The following is a 14,916-nucleotide window of genomic DNA, read 5'->3' as shown; positions in this document are numbered from 1 at the left end:
GGGACAGAGAGGCGTGATAGGGGGGGACAGAGAGGCTGTGATAGGGGGGGACAGAGAGGCTGAGATAGGGGGGGACAGAGAGGCTGCGATAGGGGGGGGACAGAGAGGCTGCGATAGGGGGGGACAGAGAGGCTGCGATAGGGGGGGACAGAGAGGCTGCGATAGGGGGGGACAGAGAGGCTGCGATAAGGGGGAGAGACAGGCTGCGATAAGGGGCGAGAGACAGGCTGCGATAAGGGGCGAGAGACAGGCTGCGATAAGGGGCGAGAGACAGGCTTGTGATAAGGGGGAGAGACAGGCTTGTGATAAGGGGGAGAGACAGGCTTGTGATAAGGGGGAGAGACAGGCTTGTGATAAGGGGGAGAGACAGGCTGCGATAAGGGGGAGAGACAGGCTGCGATAAGGGGGGAGAGACAGGCTTGTGATAAGGGGGAGAGACAGGCTTGTGATAAGGGGGAGAGACAGGCTGCGATAAGGGGGAGAGACAGGCTGCGATAAGGGGGAGAGACAGGCTGTGATAAGGGGCACAGGCAAACTGCTGAAAGACATAAGCTTCATGCTCCTCTCCTCCCTCTGGATCCCGCGCCCATCAAGCATCCATCCGCAGCACCCTGACCCCCAACCCAGGGTACCGCTATGAATAAGGTACCGTCCAGCACGAGAGTAGGACGGGAGAACACAAGCCAGGTAATGTGACGAGAGCCACACTGCCGTATCACACATCTGGGCCACAAAATGATGCTAAATTGATGCTAAATATCAGAGATGCTTGCCCCGTATCGGAGAGGCTGGCCCCGTATCGGAGAGGCTGAGCCCGTATCGGAGAGGCTGGCCCCGTATCGGAGAGGCTGAGCCCGTATCGGAGAGGCTGAGCCCGTATCGGAGAGGCTGGCCCCGTATCGGAGAGGCTGAGTCCGTATCGGAGAGGCTGAGCCCGTATCGGAGAGGCTGAGCCCGTATCGGAGAGGCTGGCCCCGTATCGGAGAGGCTGAGTCCGTATCGGAGAGGCTGAGTCCGTATCGGAGAGGCTGAGCCCGTATCGGAGAGGCTGAGCCCGTATCGGAGAGGCTGAGCCCGTATCGGAGAGGCTGAGCCCGTATCGGAGAGGCTGAGCCCGTATCGGAGAGGCTGGCCCCGTATCGGAGAGGCTGAGTCCGTATCGGAGAGGCTGAGCCCGTATCGGAGAGGCTGGCCCCGTATCGGAGAGGCTGAGTCCGTATCGGAGAGGCTGAGTCCGTATCGGAGAGGCTGAGCCCGTATCGGAGAGGCTGAGCCCGTATCGGAGAGGCTGAGCCCGTATGGGAGAGGCTGAGCCCGTATCGGAGAGGCTGGCCCCGTATCGGAGAGGCTGAGTCCGTATCGGAGAGGCTGAGCCCGTATGGGAGAGGCTGGCCCCGTATGGGAGAGGCTGAGCCCGTATGGGAGAGGCTGAGCCCGTATGGGAGTGGCTGAGCCCGTATGGGAGAGGCTGAGCCCGTATGGGAGAGGCTGAGCCCGTATGGGAGAGGCTGAGCCGGTATGGGAGAGGCTGAGCCGGTATGGGAGAGGCTGGCCCCGTATCGGAGAGGCTGGCCCCGTATCGGAGAGGCTGAGCCCGTATCGGAGAGGCTGAGCCCGTATCGGAGACGCTGAGCCCGTATCGGAGAGGCTGAGCCCGTATCGGAGAGGCTGTACCCTCAGCCTGTATCGGAGAGGCTGAGCCAGTATGGGAGAGGCTGGCCCCGTATGGGAGAGGCTGAGCCGGTATGGGAGAGGCTGAGCCGGTATGGAGAGCCTGTATCAGTGAGACTGGGCCGATATCGGAGAGGCTGAGCCCGTATCGTAGAGGCTGCCCCCGTATCGGAGAGGCTGGCCCCGTATCGGAGAGGCTGAGCCCGTATCGGAGAGGCTGAATAGGCTGAGCCCGTATGGGAGAGGCTGAGCCCGTATGGGAGAGGCTGAGCCCGTATGGGAGAGGCTGAGCCTGTATGGGAGAGGCTGAGCCCGTATGGGAGAGGCTGAGCCCGTATGGGAGAGGCTGAGCCCGCCTGTATCGGAGAGGCTGAGCCAGTATGGGAGAGGCTGGCCCCGTATGGGAGAGGCTGAGCCCGTATGGGAGAGGCTGAGCCCGTATGGGAGAGGCTGAGCCCGTATCGGAGAGGCTGAGCCCGTATCGGAGAGGCTGTACCCTCAGCCTGTATCGGAGAGGCTGAGCCAGTATGGAAGAGGCTGGCCCCATATGGGAGAGGCTGAGCCCATATGGGAGAGGCTGAGCCCGTATGGGAGAGGCTGAGCCCGTATGGGAGAGGCTGAGCCGGTATGGAAGAGGCTGAGCTGGTATGGGAGAGGCTGAGCCGGTATGGGAGAGGCTGAGCCGGTATGGGAGAGGCTGAGCCGGTATGGAGAGCCTGTATCAGTGAGACTGTGCCGGTATCGGAGAGGCTGAGCCCGTATCGGAGAGGCTGGCCCCGTATCGGAGAGGCTGGCCCCGTATCGGAGAGGCTGGCCCCGTATCGGAGAGACTGAGCCCGTATGGGAGAGGCTGAGCCCTCAGCCTGTATGGGAGAGGCTGAGCCCGTATGGGAGAGGCTGAGCCCGTATGGGAGAGGCTGAGCCCGTATGGGAGAGGCTGAGCCCGTATGGGAGAGGCTGAGCCCGTATGGGAGAGGCTGAGCCCGTATGGGAGAGGCTGAGCCCGTTTGGGAGAGGCTGAGCCCGTATCGGAGAGGCTGAGCCCTCAGCCTGTATCGGAGAGGCTGAGCCGGTATGGGAGAGGCTGGCCCCGTATGGGAGAGGCTGAGCCCGTATGGGAGAGGCTGAGCCCGTATGGGAGAAGCTGAGCCCGTATGGAAGAGGCTGAGCCCGTATGGGAGAGGCTGAGCCCGTATCGGAGAGGCTGTACCCTCAGCCTGTATCGGAGAGGCTGAGCCAGTATGGGAGAGGCTGGCCCCGTATGGGAGAGGCTGAGCCCGAATAGGAGAGGCTGAGCCCATATGGGAGAGGCTGAGCCCGTATGGGAGAGGCTGAGCCCGTATGGGAGAGGCTGAGCCCGTATGGGAGAGGCTGAGCCGGTATGGGAGAGGCTGAGCCGGTATGGGAGAGGCTGAGCCGGTATGGGAGAGGCTGAGCCGGTATGGAGAGCCTGTATCAGTGAGACTGGGCCGGTATCGGAGAGGCTGAGCCCGTATCGGAGAGGCTGGCCCCGTATCGGAGAGGCTGGCCCCGTATCGGAGAGGCTGGCCCCGTATCGGAGAGGCTGAGCCCGTATCGGAGAGGCTGAGCCCTCAGCCCGTATCGGAGAGGCTGGCCCCGTATGGGAGAGGCTGAGCCCGTATGGGAGAGGCTGAGCCCGTATGGGAGAGGCTGAGCCCGTATGGGAGAGGCTGAGCCCGTATGGGAGAGGCTGAGCCCGTATGGGAGAGGCTGAGCCCATATGGGAGAGGCTGAACCCGTATGGGAGAGGCTGAGCCCGTATGGGAGAGGCTGTGCCCGTATGGGAGAGGCTGTGCCCGTATGGGAGAGGCTGTGCCCGTATGGGAGAGGCTGAGCCCGTATGGGAGAGGCTGAGCCTGTATCAGTGAGACTGGGCCTGTATCGGAGAGGCTGAGCCCGAATCGGAGAGGCTGGCCCCGTATCGGAGAGGCTGGCCCCGTATCGGAGAGGCTGGCCCCGTATCGGAGAGGCTGAGCCCGTATCGGAGAGGCTGAGCCCGTATCGGAGAGGCTGGCCCCGTATCGTAGAGGCTTGCCCCTCAGCCTGTATTGGAGAGGCTGAGCCAGTATGGGAGAGGCTGGCTCCGTATGGGAGAGGCTGAGCCCGAATGGGAGAGGCTGAGCCCATATGGGAGAGGCTGAGCCGGTATGGGAGAGGCTGAGCCCATATGGGAGAGGCTGAGCCGGTATGGGAGAGGCTGAGCCGGTATGGGAGAGGCTGAGCCGGTATGGGAGAGGCTGAGCCGGTATGGAGAGCCTGTATCAGTGAGACTGGGCCGGTATCGGAGAGGCTGAGCCCGTATCGGAGAGGCTGGCCCTGTATCGGAGAGGCTGGCCCCGTATCGGAGAGGCTGGCCCCGTATCGGAGAGGCTGAGCCCGTATGGGAGAGGCTAAGCCCGTATGGGAGAGGCTGAACCCGTATGGGAGAGGCTGAGCCCGTATGGGAGAGGCTGTGCCCGTATGGGAGAGGCTGTGCCCGTATGGGAGAGGCTGAGCCCGTATGGGAGAGGCTGAGCCTGTATCAGTGAGACTGGGCCTGTATCGGAGAGGCTGGCCCCGAATCGGAGAGGCTGGCCCCGTATCGGAGAGGCTGGCCCCGTATCGGAGAGGCTGGCCCCGTATCGGAGAGGCTGGCCCCGTATCGGAGAGGCTGGCCCCGTATCGGAGAGGCTGAGCCCGTATCGGAGAGGCTGAGCCCGTATCGGAGAGGCTTGCCCCGTATCGTAGAGGCTGGCCCCGTATCGTAGAGGCTGGCACCGTATCGTAGAGGCTGAGCCCGTATGGGAGAGGCTGAACCCGTATGGGACAGGCTGAGCCCGTATGGGAGAGGCTGAGCCCGTATCAGTGAGACTGGGCCTGTATCGGAGAGGCTGAGCCCGTATCGGAGAGGCTGGCCCCGTATCGGAGAGGCTGGCCCCGTATCGGAGAGGCTGAGCCCGTATCGTAGAGGCTGAGCCCGTATCGTAGAGGCTGGCCCCGTATCGTAGAGGCTGGCCCCGTATCGTAGAGGCTGGCCCCGTATCGTAGAGGCTGGCCCCGTATCGTAGAGGCTGGCCCCGTATCGTAGAGGCTGGCCCCGTATCGTAGAGGCTGGCCCCGTATCGTAGAGGCTGGCCCCGTATGGGAGAGGCTGAGCCCGTATGGGAGAGGCTGAGCCCGTATGGGAGAGGCTGAGCCCGTATCGGTGAGACTGGGCCCGTATCGGAGAGGCTGAGCCCGTATCGGAGAGGCGGAGCCCGTATCGGAGAGGCTGGCCCTGTATCGGAGAGGCTGAGCCCGTATCGGAGAGGCTGAGCCGGTATGGGAGAGGCTGAGCCGGTATGGGAGAGGCTGAGCCGGTATGGGAGAGGCTGAGCCGGTATGGGAGAGGCTGAGCCGGTATGGGAGAGGCTGAGCCGGTATGGGAGAGGCTGAGCCGGTATGGGAGAGGCTGAGCCGGTATGGGAGAGGCTGAGCCGGTATGGGAGAGGCTGAGCCGGTATGGGAGAGGCTGAGCCCGTATCGGAGAGACTGAGCCCGTATCGGAGAGGCTGAGCCCGTATCGTATCAGTGAGACTGGCCCCGTATCGGAGAGGCTGACCCCGTATCGGAGAGGCTGGCCCCGTATCGGAGAGGCTGGCCCCGTATCGGAGAGGCTGGCCCCGTATCGGAGAGGCTGGCCCCGTATCGGAGAGGCTGGCCCCGTATCGTATCGTAATCCCCTGTATTGTACACGTTGGCTCGCTGTGCTACGTACCGTGTGATACCAGTGATAACTCACCCCCTGTATTGTACACGTTGGCTCGCTGTGCTACGTACCGTGTGCTACCAGTGATAACTCGCCCCCCTGTATTGTACACGTTGGCTCGCTGTGCTACGTACCGTGTGCTACCAGTGATAACTCTCCCCCTGTATTGTACACGTTGGCTCGCTGTGCTACGTACCGTGTGATACCAGTGATAACTAATCCCCTGTATTGTACACGTTGGCTCGCTGTGCTACGTACCGTGTGATACCAGTGATAACTCGCCCCCTGTATTGTACACGTTGGATCGCTGTGCTACGTACCGTGTGATACCAGTGATAACTAATCCCCTGTATTGTACACGTTGGATCGCTGTGCTACATACCGTGTGATACCAGTGATAACTCACCCCCCTTCATGTCTTGCAGGCCATGTCTCGGTCATCTATGTCAAAGTCCCGGGCTGAGAAGACGCGCACAGTCACGGTGGCTCCACTCGTGCAGGTGACAGTGGACATAGTGCCGGGCCAGTTCACCGAGGACGATTGGATGTTAATGGTGAACGTGGTGGAAGGAGATTACGCGGTGGGAGAGATAGTAGAAATTCTGCTCAGCTGTGTTATGGATGAGTGCTACAAGGTCTACCTGGCACGGCAGGTGAGTGACATTTTATGCAACCGCTATCAAAAAAACAGACAGCGCACCACAACTGCAAACCCAACATTATCCTCTTGCATCTTCTAACACAATGCAGAATTCATGGTTTTGTCAATGATTGCAAGCAGTCAAGGTCCTGAGGCAGCAAAGCAGCCCCAAACCATCACACTCCCACCACCATGCCACACTTGATCGTTATGAGGTTTTTCTGTTCGAACACCGTTTTGATTTTCACCGAACATAACGTTTCTCATTGAGGCCAAAAAGTTCTACCTTTGACTCGTCTTTCTAGAGAACTTTGTTCCAGGCGTCTTGTGGATCATCTATGTGCTCTTTGACGAACTTCAGACAACAGCAATACAAGAGAGGGGTTTCCTCCTGGCTATCCTTCCATGAACACCATTCTTAGTCAGGCTTTTTCTGATACTTGAGTCATGAACACTCACATGAGCCAGGGCGAGAGTGGCCTGCAGGTCCTTGGATGTTACTCTGTGGTTCTTTGTGACTTTTTGGATGGTTTGCCGGTTTGTTCTTGGAGAGATTTTGGGTGAACAACTGCTCCTGGGTAGAGTGACTGTGGTCTTCAACATTCTCAATTTGTCTGATAGTGGATTGGTGAAGGCCCAAATCCTTACACATGGTTTTGTAACCCTTTCTAGACTGAGTACCAATAACTGATTTTCTGAGGTCCTCAGAGATTTGTTTGATCGTGGCATTGCATGTTTCCACATACCTGTATGGTGAAGACCAAACTCACAAAGTTTCTGATCTTTATATGGGGTGGGTGTCACAGGAGACCAGGTATTTACACCTGGATCATAACATTAAGCAAAACAAGGAGGTAAAATAAATTGTAATTTATTCCTTGGAAACAGACGTACACACAATGGATTACAATATACAATGGAAAAACACACTTACTGGGTGTCTGGGTGAAAAAACTACCCTTTCCTAGCTTCTATAGTCCATAAAACAATGTATTTTTAGAGTACCGGGGTTTAGCCCAAAAAGTCCTGGAATTCAAATCGGCATGAGTTACCAGACGCCACCGCTGTATCTCTTGCGGAGATGCCAAAATCCCTTGACCGGGAGATAGTACCAAACGTCCTGGTACTCTTTTCGGCATGTTGTTGCGGCCGCTACGTTCTCTTTTCAGAACTTGGCCCCGAAAAGTGTGTCACGGGAACTTGTGAGAGGCCTATATTATACACCAAAAATACCTGGGTTGAACTGAACACGACTGAGATATAAATAAATATAGTTTATTCCTTGAAAAAGTGAACACACATGATATACAAATAACAGACAAAATATAGACACTTACTTAAAGGTTTGGACAAGAAAGCCATCAGGATACAGGATGGGCTATTTCTTCCATAATTCAGGTTCAGATGTAGACATCACGAAAATACATGAAGACACAGAGTATAGGCTGGGCACTGGTTTATATGCAAATCTCCAGTCTATACCTTACTATTGAGTGTAGGCCATTGGAGAATAATTACCTGCACCCAATCTCTGTCATAAATCAGTGGTGAGGTTGACAGTCTTACCCCAGAGTAAAACTCCTCCCACCCCAGGACATTTAAAAACTGCTTTTCCTATCTAAATAACTTCATGACTTAAGTTCAGTAATACTTAATGGCACGCAAGACATATTAATACATTCCGGCACGCACGACGCTCCCAATGAAACTAAATATTACTGTGTAATACTAAAATTAAGAGAGATATTAATATCTGTCTCTTAGTACCTGCTAGACATCATGTGTCTGTAATCATTATTTGCGACTCGGTCCCACGGATACACATATGTAATTTTTAGCATGTTCAGCCGAGGACATCTCATAATATTCTTATATTTAATAAGGTCACTCATTCTGATATCTCCTTCTGTAGCCGCACCCCTGGCCCCCATAAAACCCCTTGCCAAGAAATGCTTTGAAGCTGGGCCTCCTGTGTAGAGAACGTTTGTCACAGGTGCTATATTTCACACCCAACGCTCCAGACATGGGCCTAACTGTCTCTACCAGCAATATACAGTTGGTTGCTGAAGCAGGGTAAAAACACATTACTGGACCCCAGTCCAGTTAACCCCTTGCTTCCCCAGTGAGAGCAGGGGGTGGCCAAATGGTGTGTAACCCCTTTAATACCGGGCCAAACCCCCTCTCCCATGACAAAGTGGGACTTAGAAAATGTATTGCCTTGAAATTTCTGAAGCCGGCTCGCTGCTATTTCTCCCAGTGCATCTTTGGGTGATTTTGAATTTACCGCTGCTGTCTTGGCACACAGAATCTGAGGACCGGATTGGCTGCTGGCTTTCTTATAGTATTTCAGTCCCATTCATGAAATACTCCAGCCAATCCGAGCGTGGGAGAATTCCTACCATCCAATCAGAGACTTGCCGGTCTCCTGAAGTCGGGCAAGGATGGATTTGAAATCTGACAGGGGCATGCGCCAGCTTGGCACCTCTGCCACATGTTAGTCAGAAGCCACCCGTAGAGTTAGGCATCTCAAGGTCTGGGCAGGGCGAATGGTCGCCCGATGACTTCCATTCATGCCAGGACGAGGGTACTTGAGTCTAACTCCTCCGCCCAAATGGCTTTAACACCGAGGGCGTGGCGAGGGCCTCATTGGCTGAACCAGCTCACGTGACACTGATGTCAGGCGACTGCCGCCTGGAACACACATCTATTTGTGGGGCCAAAATGTAGCGGCGTCGACGGGCTACAGCACCGCGGGCATTTCAGGTACTACCATAGGAGCACCGGTACAGCACGCCGGCACCCTGAGCGCAGCCTTATGTGCGTTCTAATGCCGTCATGTTCTGAGCTGCGTGTTGTATGTGCGGGGAGCTGTATAAGTCCGTAAACATGTCCCCCCCATGTAATTCCCCGGGCTCTGAGCGTGTTGTATGTGCGGGGAGAGGTATAAGTTCGTAAACATGTCCCCCCATGTAATTCCCCGGGCTCTGAGCGTGTTGTATGTGCGGGGAGAGGTATAACTCCGTATACATGTCCTCCCATGTAATTCCCCGAGCTCTGAGCGTGTTGTATGTGCGGGGAGTGGTATAAGTTTGTATACATGTCCTCCCATGTAATTCCCTGGGCTCTGAGCATGTTGTATGTGCGGGGAGCGGTATAAGTCTGTATACATGTCCCCATGTAATTCCCCGGGCTCTGAGCGTGTTGTATGTGCGGGGAGCTGTATAAGTTCATATACATGTCCTCCCATGTAATTCCCCGGGCTCTGAGCGTGTTGTATGTGCGGGGAGCGGTATAAGTCTGTATACATGTCCCCCCATGTAATTCCCCGGGCTCTGAGCATGTTGTATGTGCGAGGAGCGGTATAAGTCCGTATACATGTCCCCCCATGTAATTCCCCGGGCTCTGAGCATGTTGTATGTGCGAGGAGCGGTATAAGTCCGTATACATGTCCCCCCATGTAATTCCCCGGGCTCTGAGCGTGTTGTATGTGCTGGGAGCTGTATAAGTCCGTATACATGTCCCCCCCATGTAATTCCCAGGGCTCTGAGCGTGTTGTATGTGCGAGGAGCGGTATAAGTCCGTATACATGTCCTCCCATGTAATTCCCAGGGCTCTGAGCGTGTTGTATGTGCGAGGAGCGGTATAAGTCCGTATACATGTCCTCCCATGTAATGCCCCGGGTTCTGAGCGTGTTGTATGTGCGGGGAGCGGTATAAGTCCGTATACATGTCCCCCCCATGTAATTCCCAGGGCTCTGAGCGTGTACTATGGGCGGGGAGCGGTATAAGTCTGTATACATGTCCCCCCATGTAATTCCCCGGGCTCTGAGCGTGTTGTATGTGCGGGGAGCTGTATAAGTCCGTATACATGTCCCCCCATGTAATTCCCCGGGCTCTGAGCGTGTTGTATGTGCGGGGAGCGGTATAAGTTCGTATACATGTCCCCACCCCATGTAATTCCCCGGGCTCTGAGCGTGTTATTTGTGCGGGGAGCTGTATAAGTCCGTACACATGTCCCCCCCATGTAATTCCCCGGGCTCTGAGCGTGTTGTATGTGCGGGGAGCGGTATAAGTCTGTATACATGTCCTCCCCATGTAATTCCCCGGGCTCTGAGCGTGTTGTATGTGCAGGGAGCTGTATAAGTCCGTACACATGTTCCCCCATGTAATTCCCCGGGCTCTGAGCGTGTTGTATGTGCGGGGAGCGGTATAAGTCTGTATACATGTCCCCCCCATGTAATTCCCCGGGCTCTGAGCGTGTTGTATGTGCGGGGAGAGGTATAACTCCGTATACATGTCCTCCCATGTAATTCCCCGGGCTCTGAGCGTGTTGTATGTGCAGGGAGCTGTATACGTCCGTATACATGTCCCCCCATGTAATTCCCCGGGCTCTGAGCGTGTTGTATGTGCGGGGAGCTGTATAAGTCCGTATACATGTCCTCCCATGTAATTCCCCGGGCTCTGAGCGTATTGTATGTGCGGGGAGCGGTATAAGTCCGTATACATGTCCCCCCATAAAATTCCCCGGGCTCTGAGCGTGTTATATGTGCGGAGAGCGGTATAAGTCCGTATACATGTCCCCCCATGTAATTCCCCGGGCTCTGAGCGTGTTGTATGTGCGGGGAGCGGTATAAGTCTGTATACATGTCCCCCCCATGTAATTCCCCGGGCTCTGAGCGTGTTGTATGTGCGGAGAGCGGTATAAGTCCGTATACATGTCTCCCCCATGTAATTCCTCGGGCTCTGAGCGTGTTGTATGTGCGGGGAGCTGTATAAGTTCGTATACATGTCCCCCCCATGTAATTCCCCGTGCTCCTGAGCGTGATGTGTGCGCGGGGAGCGGTATAAGTCCGTATATATGACCTCCCATGTAATTCCCCGGGCTCTGAGCATGTTGTATGTGCGGGGAGCGGTATAAGTCTGTATACATGTCCCCCCATGTAATTCCCCGGGCTCTGTTCATGTTGTATGTGCGGGGAGCGGTATAAGTCTGAATACATGTCCCCCCCATGTAATTCCCCGGGCTCTGAGCGTGATGTGTGCGCGGGGAGCGGTATAAGTCCGTATACATGTCCCCCCATGTAATTCCCCGGGCTCTGTTCATGTTGTATGTGCGGGGAGCTGTATAAGTCTGTATACATGTCCCCCCATGTAATTCCCCGGGCTCTGAGCGTGTTGTATGTGCGGGGAGCGGTATAAGTCCGTATACATGTCCCCCCATGTAATTCCCCGGGCTCTGAGCGTGTTGTATGTGCGGGGAGCTGTATAAGTCCGTATACATGTCCCCCCATGTAATTCCCCGGGCTCTGAGCGTGTTGTATGTGCGGGGAGCGGTATAAGTCCGTATACATGTCCTCCCCATGTAATTCCCCGGGCTCTGAGCGTGTTGTATGTGCGGGGAGAGGTATAACTCCGTATACATGTCCTCCCATGTAATTCCCCGGGCTCTGAGCGTGTTGTATGTGCGGGGAACGGTATAAGTCCGTATACATGTCCCCCCATGTAATTCCCCGTGCTCTGAGCGTGTTGTATGTGCGGGGAGCGGTATAAGTCTGTATACATGTCGCCCCATGTAATTCCCCGGGCTCTGAGCGTGTTGTATGTGCGGGGAGCGGTATAAGTCCGTATACATGTCCTCCCATGTAATTCCCCGGGCTCTGAGCATGTTGTATGTGCGGGGAGCGGTATAAGTCCGTATACATGTCCTCCCATGTAATGCCCCGGGTTCTGAGCGTGTTGTATGTGCGGGGAGCTGTATAAGTCCGTATACATGTCCTCCCATGTAATTCCCCGGGCTCTGAGCGTGTTGTATGTGCGGGGAGCTGTATAAGTCCGTATACATGTCCCCCCATGTAATTCCCCGGGCTCTGAGCGTGTTGTATGTGCGGGGAGCGGTATAAGTTCGTATACATGTCCTCCCATGTAATTCCCCGGGCTCTGAGCGTGTTGTATGTGCGGGGAGCTGTATAAGTCCGTATACATGTCCCCCCATGTAATTCCCCGGGCTCTGAGCGTGTTGTATGTGCGGGGAACGGTATAAGTTCGTATACATGTCCCCCCATGTAATTCCCCGGGCTCTGAGCGTGTTGTATGTGCGGGGAGCTGTATAAGTCTGTATACATATCCCCCCATGTAATTCCCCGGGCTCTGAGCGTGTTGTATGTGCGGGGAGCGGTATAAGTCCGTATACATGTCCCCTCCCCCCCCGTGTAATTCCCCGGGCTCTGAGCGTGTTGTATGTGCGCGGGGAGCGGTATAAGTCCGTATACATGTCCCCCCCATGTAATTCCCCGGGCTCTGAGCGTGTTGTGTGTGCGGGGAGCGGTATAAGTCCGTATACATGTCATCCCATGTAATGCCCCGGGTTCTGAGCGTGTTGTATGTGCGGGGAGCTGTATAAGTCCGTATACATGTCCTCCCATGTAATTCCCCGGGCTCTAAGCGTGTTGTATGTGCGGGGAGCGGTATAAGTTCGTATACATGCCCTCCCATGTAATTCCCCGGGCTCTGAGCGTGTTGTATGTGCGGGGAGCTGTATAAGTCCGTATACATGTCCCCCCATGTAATGCCCCGGGCTCTGAGCGTGTTGTATGTGCGGGGAGCTGTATAAGTCCGTATACATGTCCCCCCATGTAATTCCCCGGGCTCTGAGCGTGTTGTATGTGCGGGGAGCGGTATAAGTCCGTATACATGTCCCCCCCATGTAATTCCCCGGGCTCTGAGCGTGTTGTATGTGCGGGGAGCGGTATAAGTCCGTATACATGTCCCCCCATGTAATTCCCCGTGCTCTGAGCGTGTTGTGTGCGCGGGGAGCGGTATAAGTTCGTATACATGTCCCCCCCATGTAATTCCCCGGGCTCTGAGCGTGTTGTATGTGCGGGGAGCGGTATAAGTCCGTATACATGTCCCCCCCATGTAATTCCCCGGGCTCTGAGCGTGTTGTGTGCGCGGGGAGCGGTATAAGTTCGTATACATGTCCCCCCCATGTAATTCCCCGGGCTCTGAGCGTGTTGTATGTGCGGGGAGCTGTATAAGTCCGTATACATGTCCCCCCATGTAATTCCCCGGGCTCTGAGCGTGTTGTATGTGCGGGGAACGGTATAAGTTCGTATACATGTCCCCCCATGTAATTCCCCGGGCTCTGAGCGTGTTGTATGTGCGGGGAGCTGTATAAGTCCGTATACATGTCCCCCCATGTTATTCCCCGGGCTCTGAGCGTGTTGTATGTGCGGGGAGCTGTATAAGTCTGTATACATATCCCCCCATGTAATTCCCCGGGCTCTGAGCGTGTTGTATGTGCGGGGAGCGGTATAAGTCCGTATACATGTCCCCCCCCCGTGTAATTCCCTGGGCTCTGAGCGTGTTGTATGTGCGCGGGGAGCGGTATAAGTCCGTATACATGTCCCCCCCATGTAATTCCCCGGGCTCTGAGCGTGTTGTGTGCGCGGGGAGCGGTATAAGTCTGTATACATGTCCCCCCATGTAATTCCCCGGGCTCTGAGCGTGTTGTATGTGCGGGGAGCGGTATAAGTCCGTATACATGTCCCCCCCCCCCCATGTAATTCCCCGGGCTCTGAGCGTGTTGTATGTGCGGGGAGCGGTATAAGTCCGTATACATGTCCCCCCCCCCATGTAATTCCCCGGGCTCTGAGCGTGTTGTATGTGCGCGGGGAGCGGTATAAGTCCGTATACATGTCCCCCCATGTAATTCCCCGGGCTCTGAGCGTGTTGTATGTGCGCGGGGAGCGGTATAAGTCCGTATACATGTCCCCCCCATGTAATTCCCCGGGCTCTGAGCGTGTTGTGTGCGCGGGGAGCTTTATAAGTCCGTATACATGTCCCCCCCATGTAATTCCCCGGGCTCTGAGCGTGTTGTATGTGCGGGGAGCGGTATAAGTCCGTATACATGTCCCCCCCCGTGTAATTCCCCGGGCTCTGAGCGTGTTGTATGTGCGGGGAGCGGTATAAGTCCGTATACATGTCCCCCCATGTAATTCCCCGGCTCTGAGCGTGTTGTATGTGCGGGGAGCGGTATAAGTCCGTATACATGTCCCCCATGTAATTCCCTGGGCTCTGAGCGTGTTGTATGTGCGGGAAGCGGTATAAGTTTGTTTACATGTCCCCCCCCGTGTAATTCCCCGGGCTCTGAGCGTGTTGTATGTGCGGGGAGCGGTATAAGTTTGTTTACATGTCCCCCCCCCCCCCGTGTAATTCCCCGGGCTCTGACTCACCTCGTGCTCCCTCTCTCTCCTTTTTCTCCAGAGGATCCCGTACACCATCAGCCAGGCCCGCGATGCCATGGTACAGATAATCGAGGGGCGGTTTCTGGCCAGGGATGAGGGAGAAGCCGACGTGGTTACAGATATTAGCTGGCAAGAGGAGGAGGAGCCTCAGACGTGTACCACTGACTCCTGCGCACAGGGCTGTGTCCCCATCATTCAACCCGTCCTGACCCCTCGCTCCAAACACACACAGGTACACCCACACTGTCCTGTCACCCTCGCTGCAACACACAGGTACATCCACACCGTCCTGTCCCCTCACTCCCAACACACAGGTACATCCACACCGTCCTGTCCCCTCACTCCAAACACACACAGGTACCCCCACACCATCCTGTCCCCTCACTCCAAACACACACCGGTACACCCACACCATCCTGTCCCCTCACCTCAAACACACACAGGTACCCCCACACCGTCCTGTCCCCTCACCTCAAACACACACAGGTACACCCACACCGTTCTGTCCCCTCACCTCAAACACACACAGGTACCCCCACACAGTCCTGTCCCCTCACTCCAAACACACACAGGTACACCCACACCGTCCTGTCCCCTCACCTCAAACACACACAG

At 56.0% G+C, this 14,916-nt stretch overlaps 1 protein-coding gene across 1 annotated transcript in view; it reads left to right on the top strand.

Moving 5' to 3' along the window:
* Window positions 1–171: 171 nt before the first annotated feature.
* C1H2orf81 (chromosome 1 C2orf81 homolog) overlaps window positions 172–14,916 on the top strand; it is a 64,069-nt gene continuing 49,324 nt past the window's right edge. The window contains exons 1-3 of the mRNA XM_075580438.1: window positions 172–687; window positions 5,845–6,072; window positions 14,321–14,533. Coding sequence (XP_075436553.1) covers window positions 637–687; window positions 5,845–6,072; window positions 14,321–14,533 — 492 coding nt within the window. The 5' untranslated portion in view covers window positions 172–636. The remainder of the gene's footprint in view (window positions 688–5,844; window positions 6,073–14,320; window positions 14,534–14,916) is intronic.

The sequence above is a fragment of the Ascaphus truei genome, assembly GCF_040206685.1.
Source record: "Ascaphus truei isolate aAscTru1 chromosome 1 unlocalized genomic scaffold, aAscTru1.hap1 SUPER_1_unloc_1, whole genome shotgun sequence".
Classification (NCBI taxonomy): domain Eukaryota; kingdom Metazoa; phylum Chordata; class Amphibia; order Anura; family Ascaphidae; genus Ascaphus; species Ascaphus truei.
The sequence above is the reverse complement of the archived record's forward strand: the minus strand, read 5'-3'. Positions and strand labels throughout refer to the sequence as shown.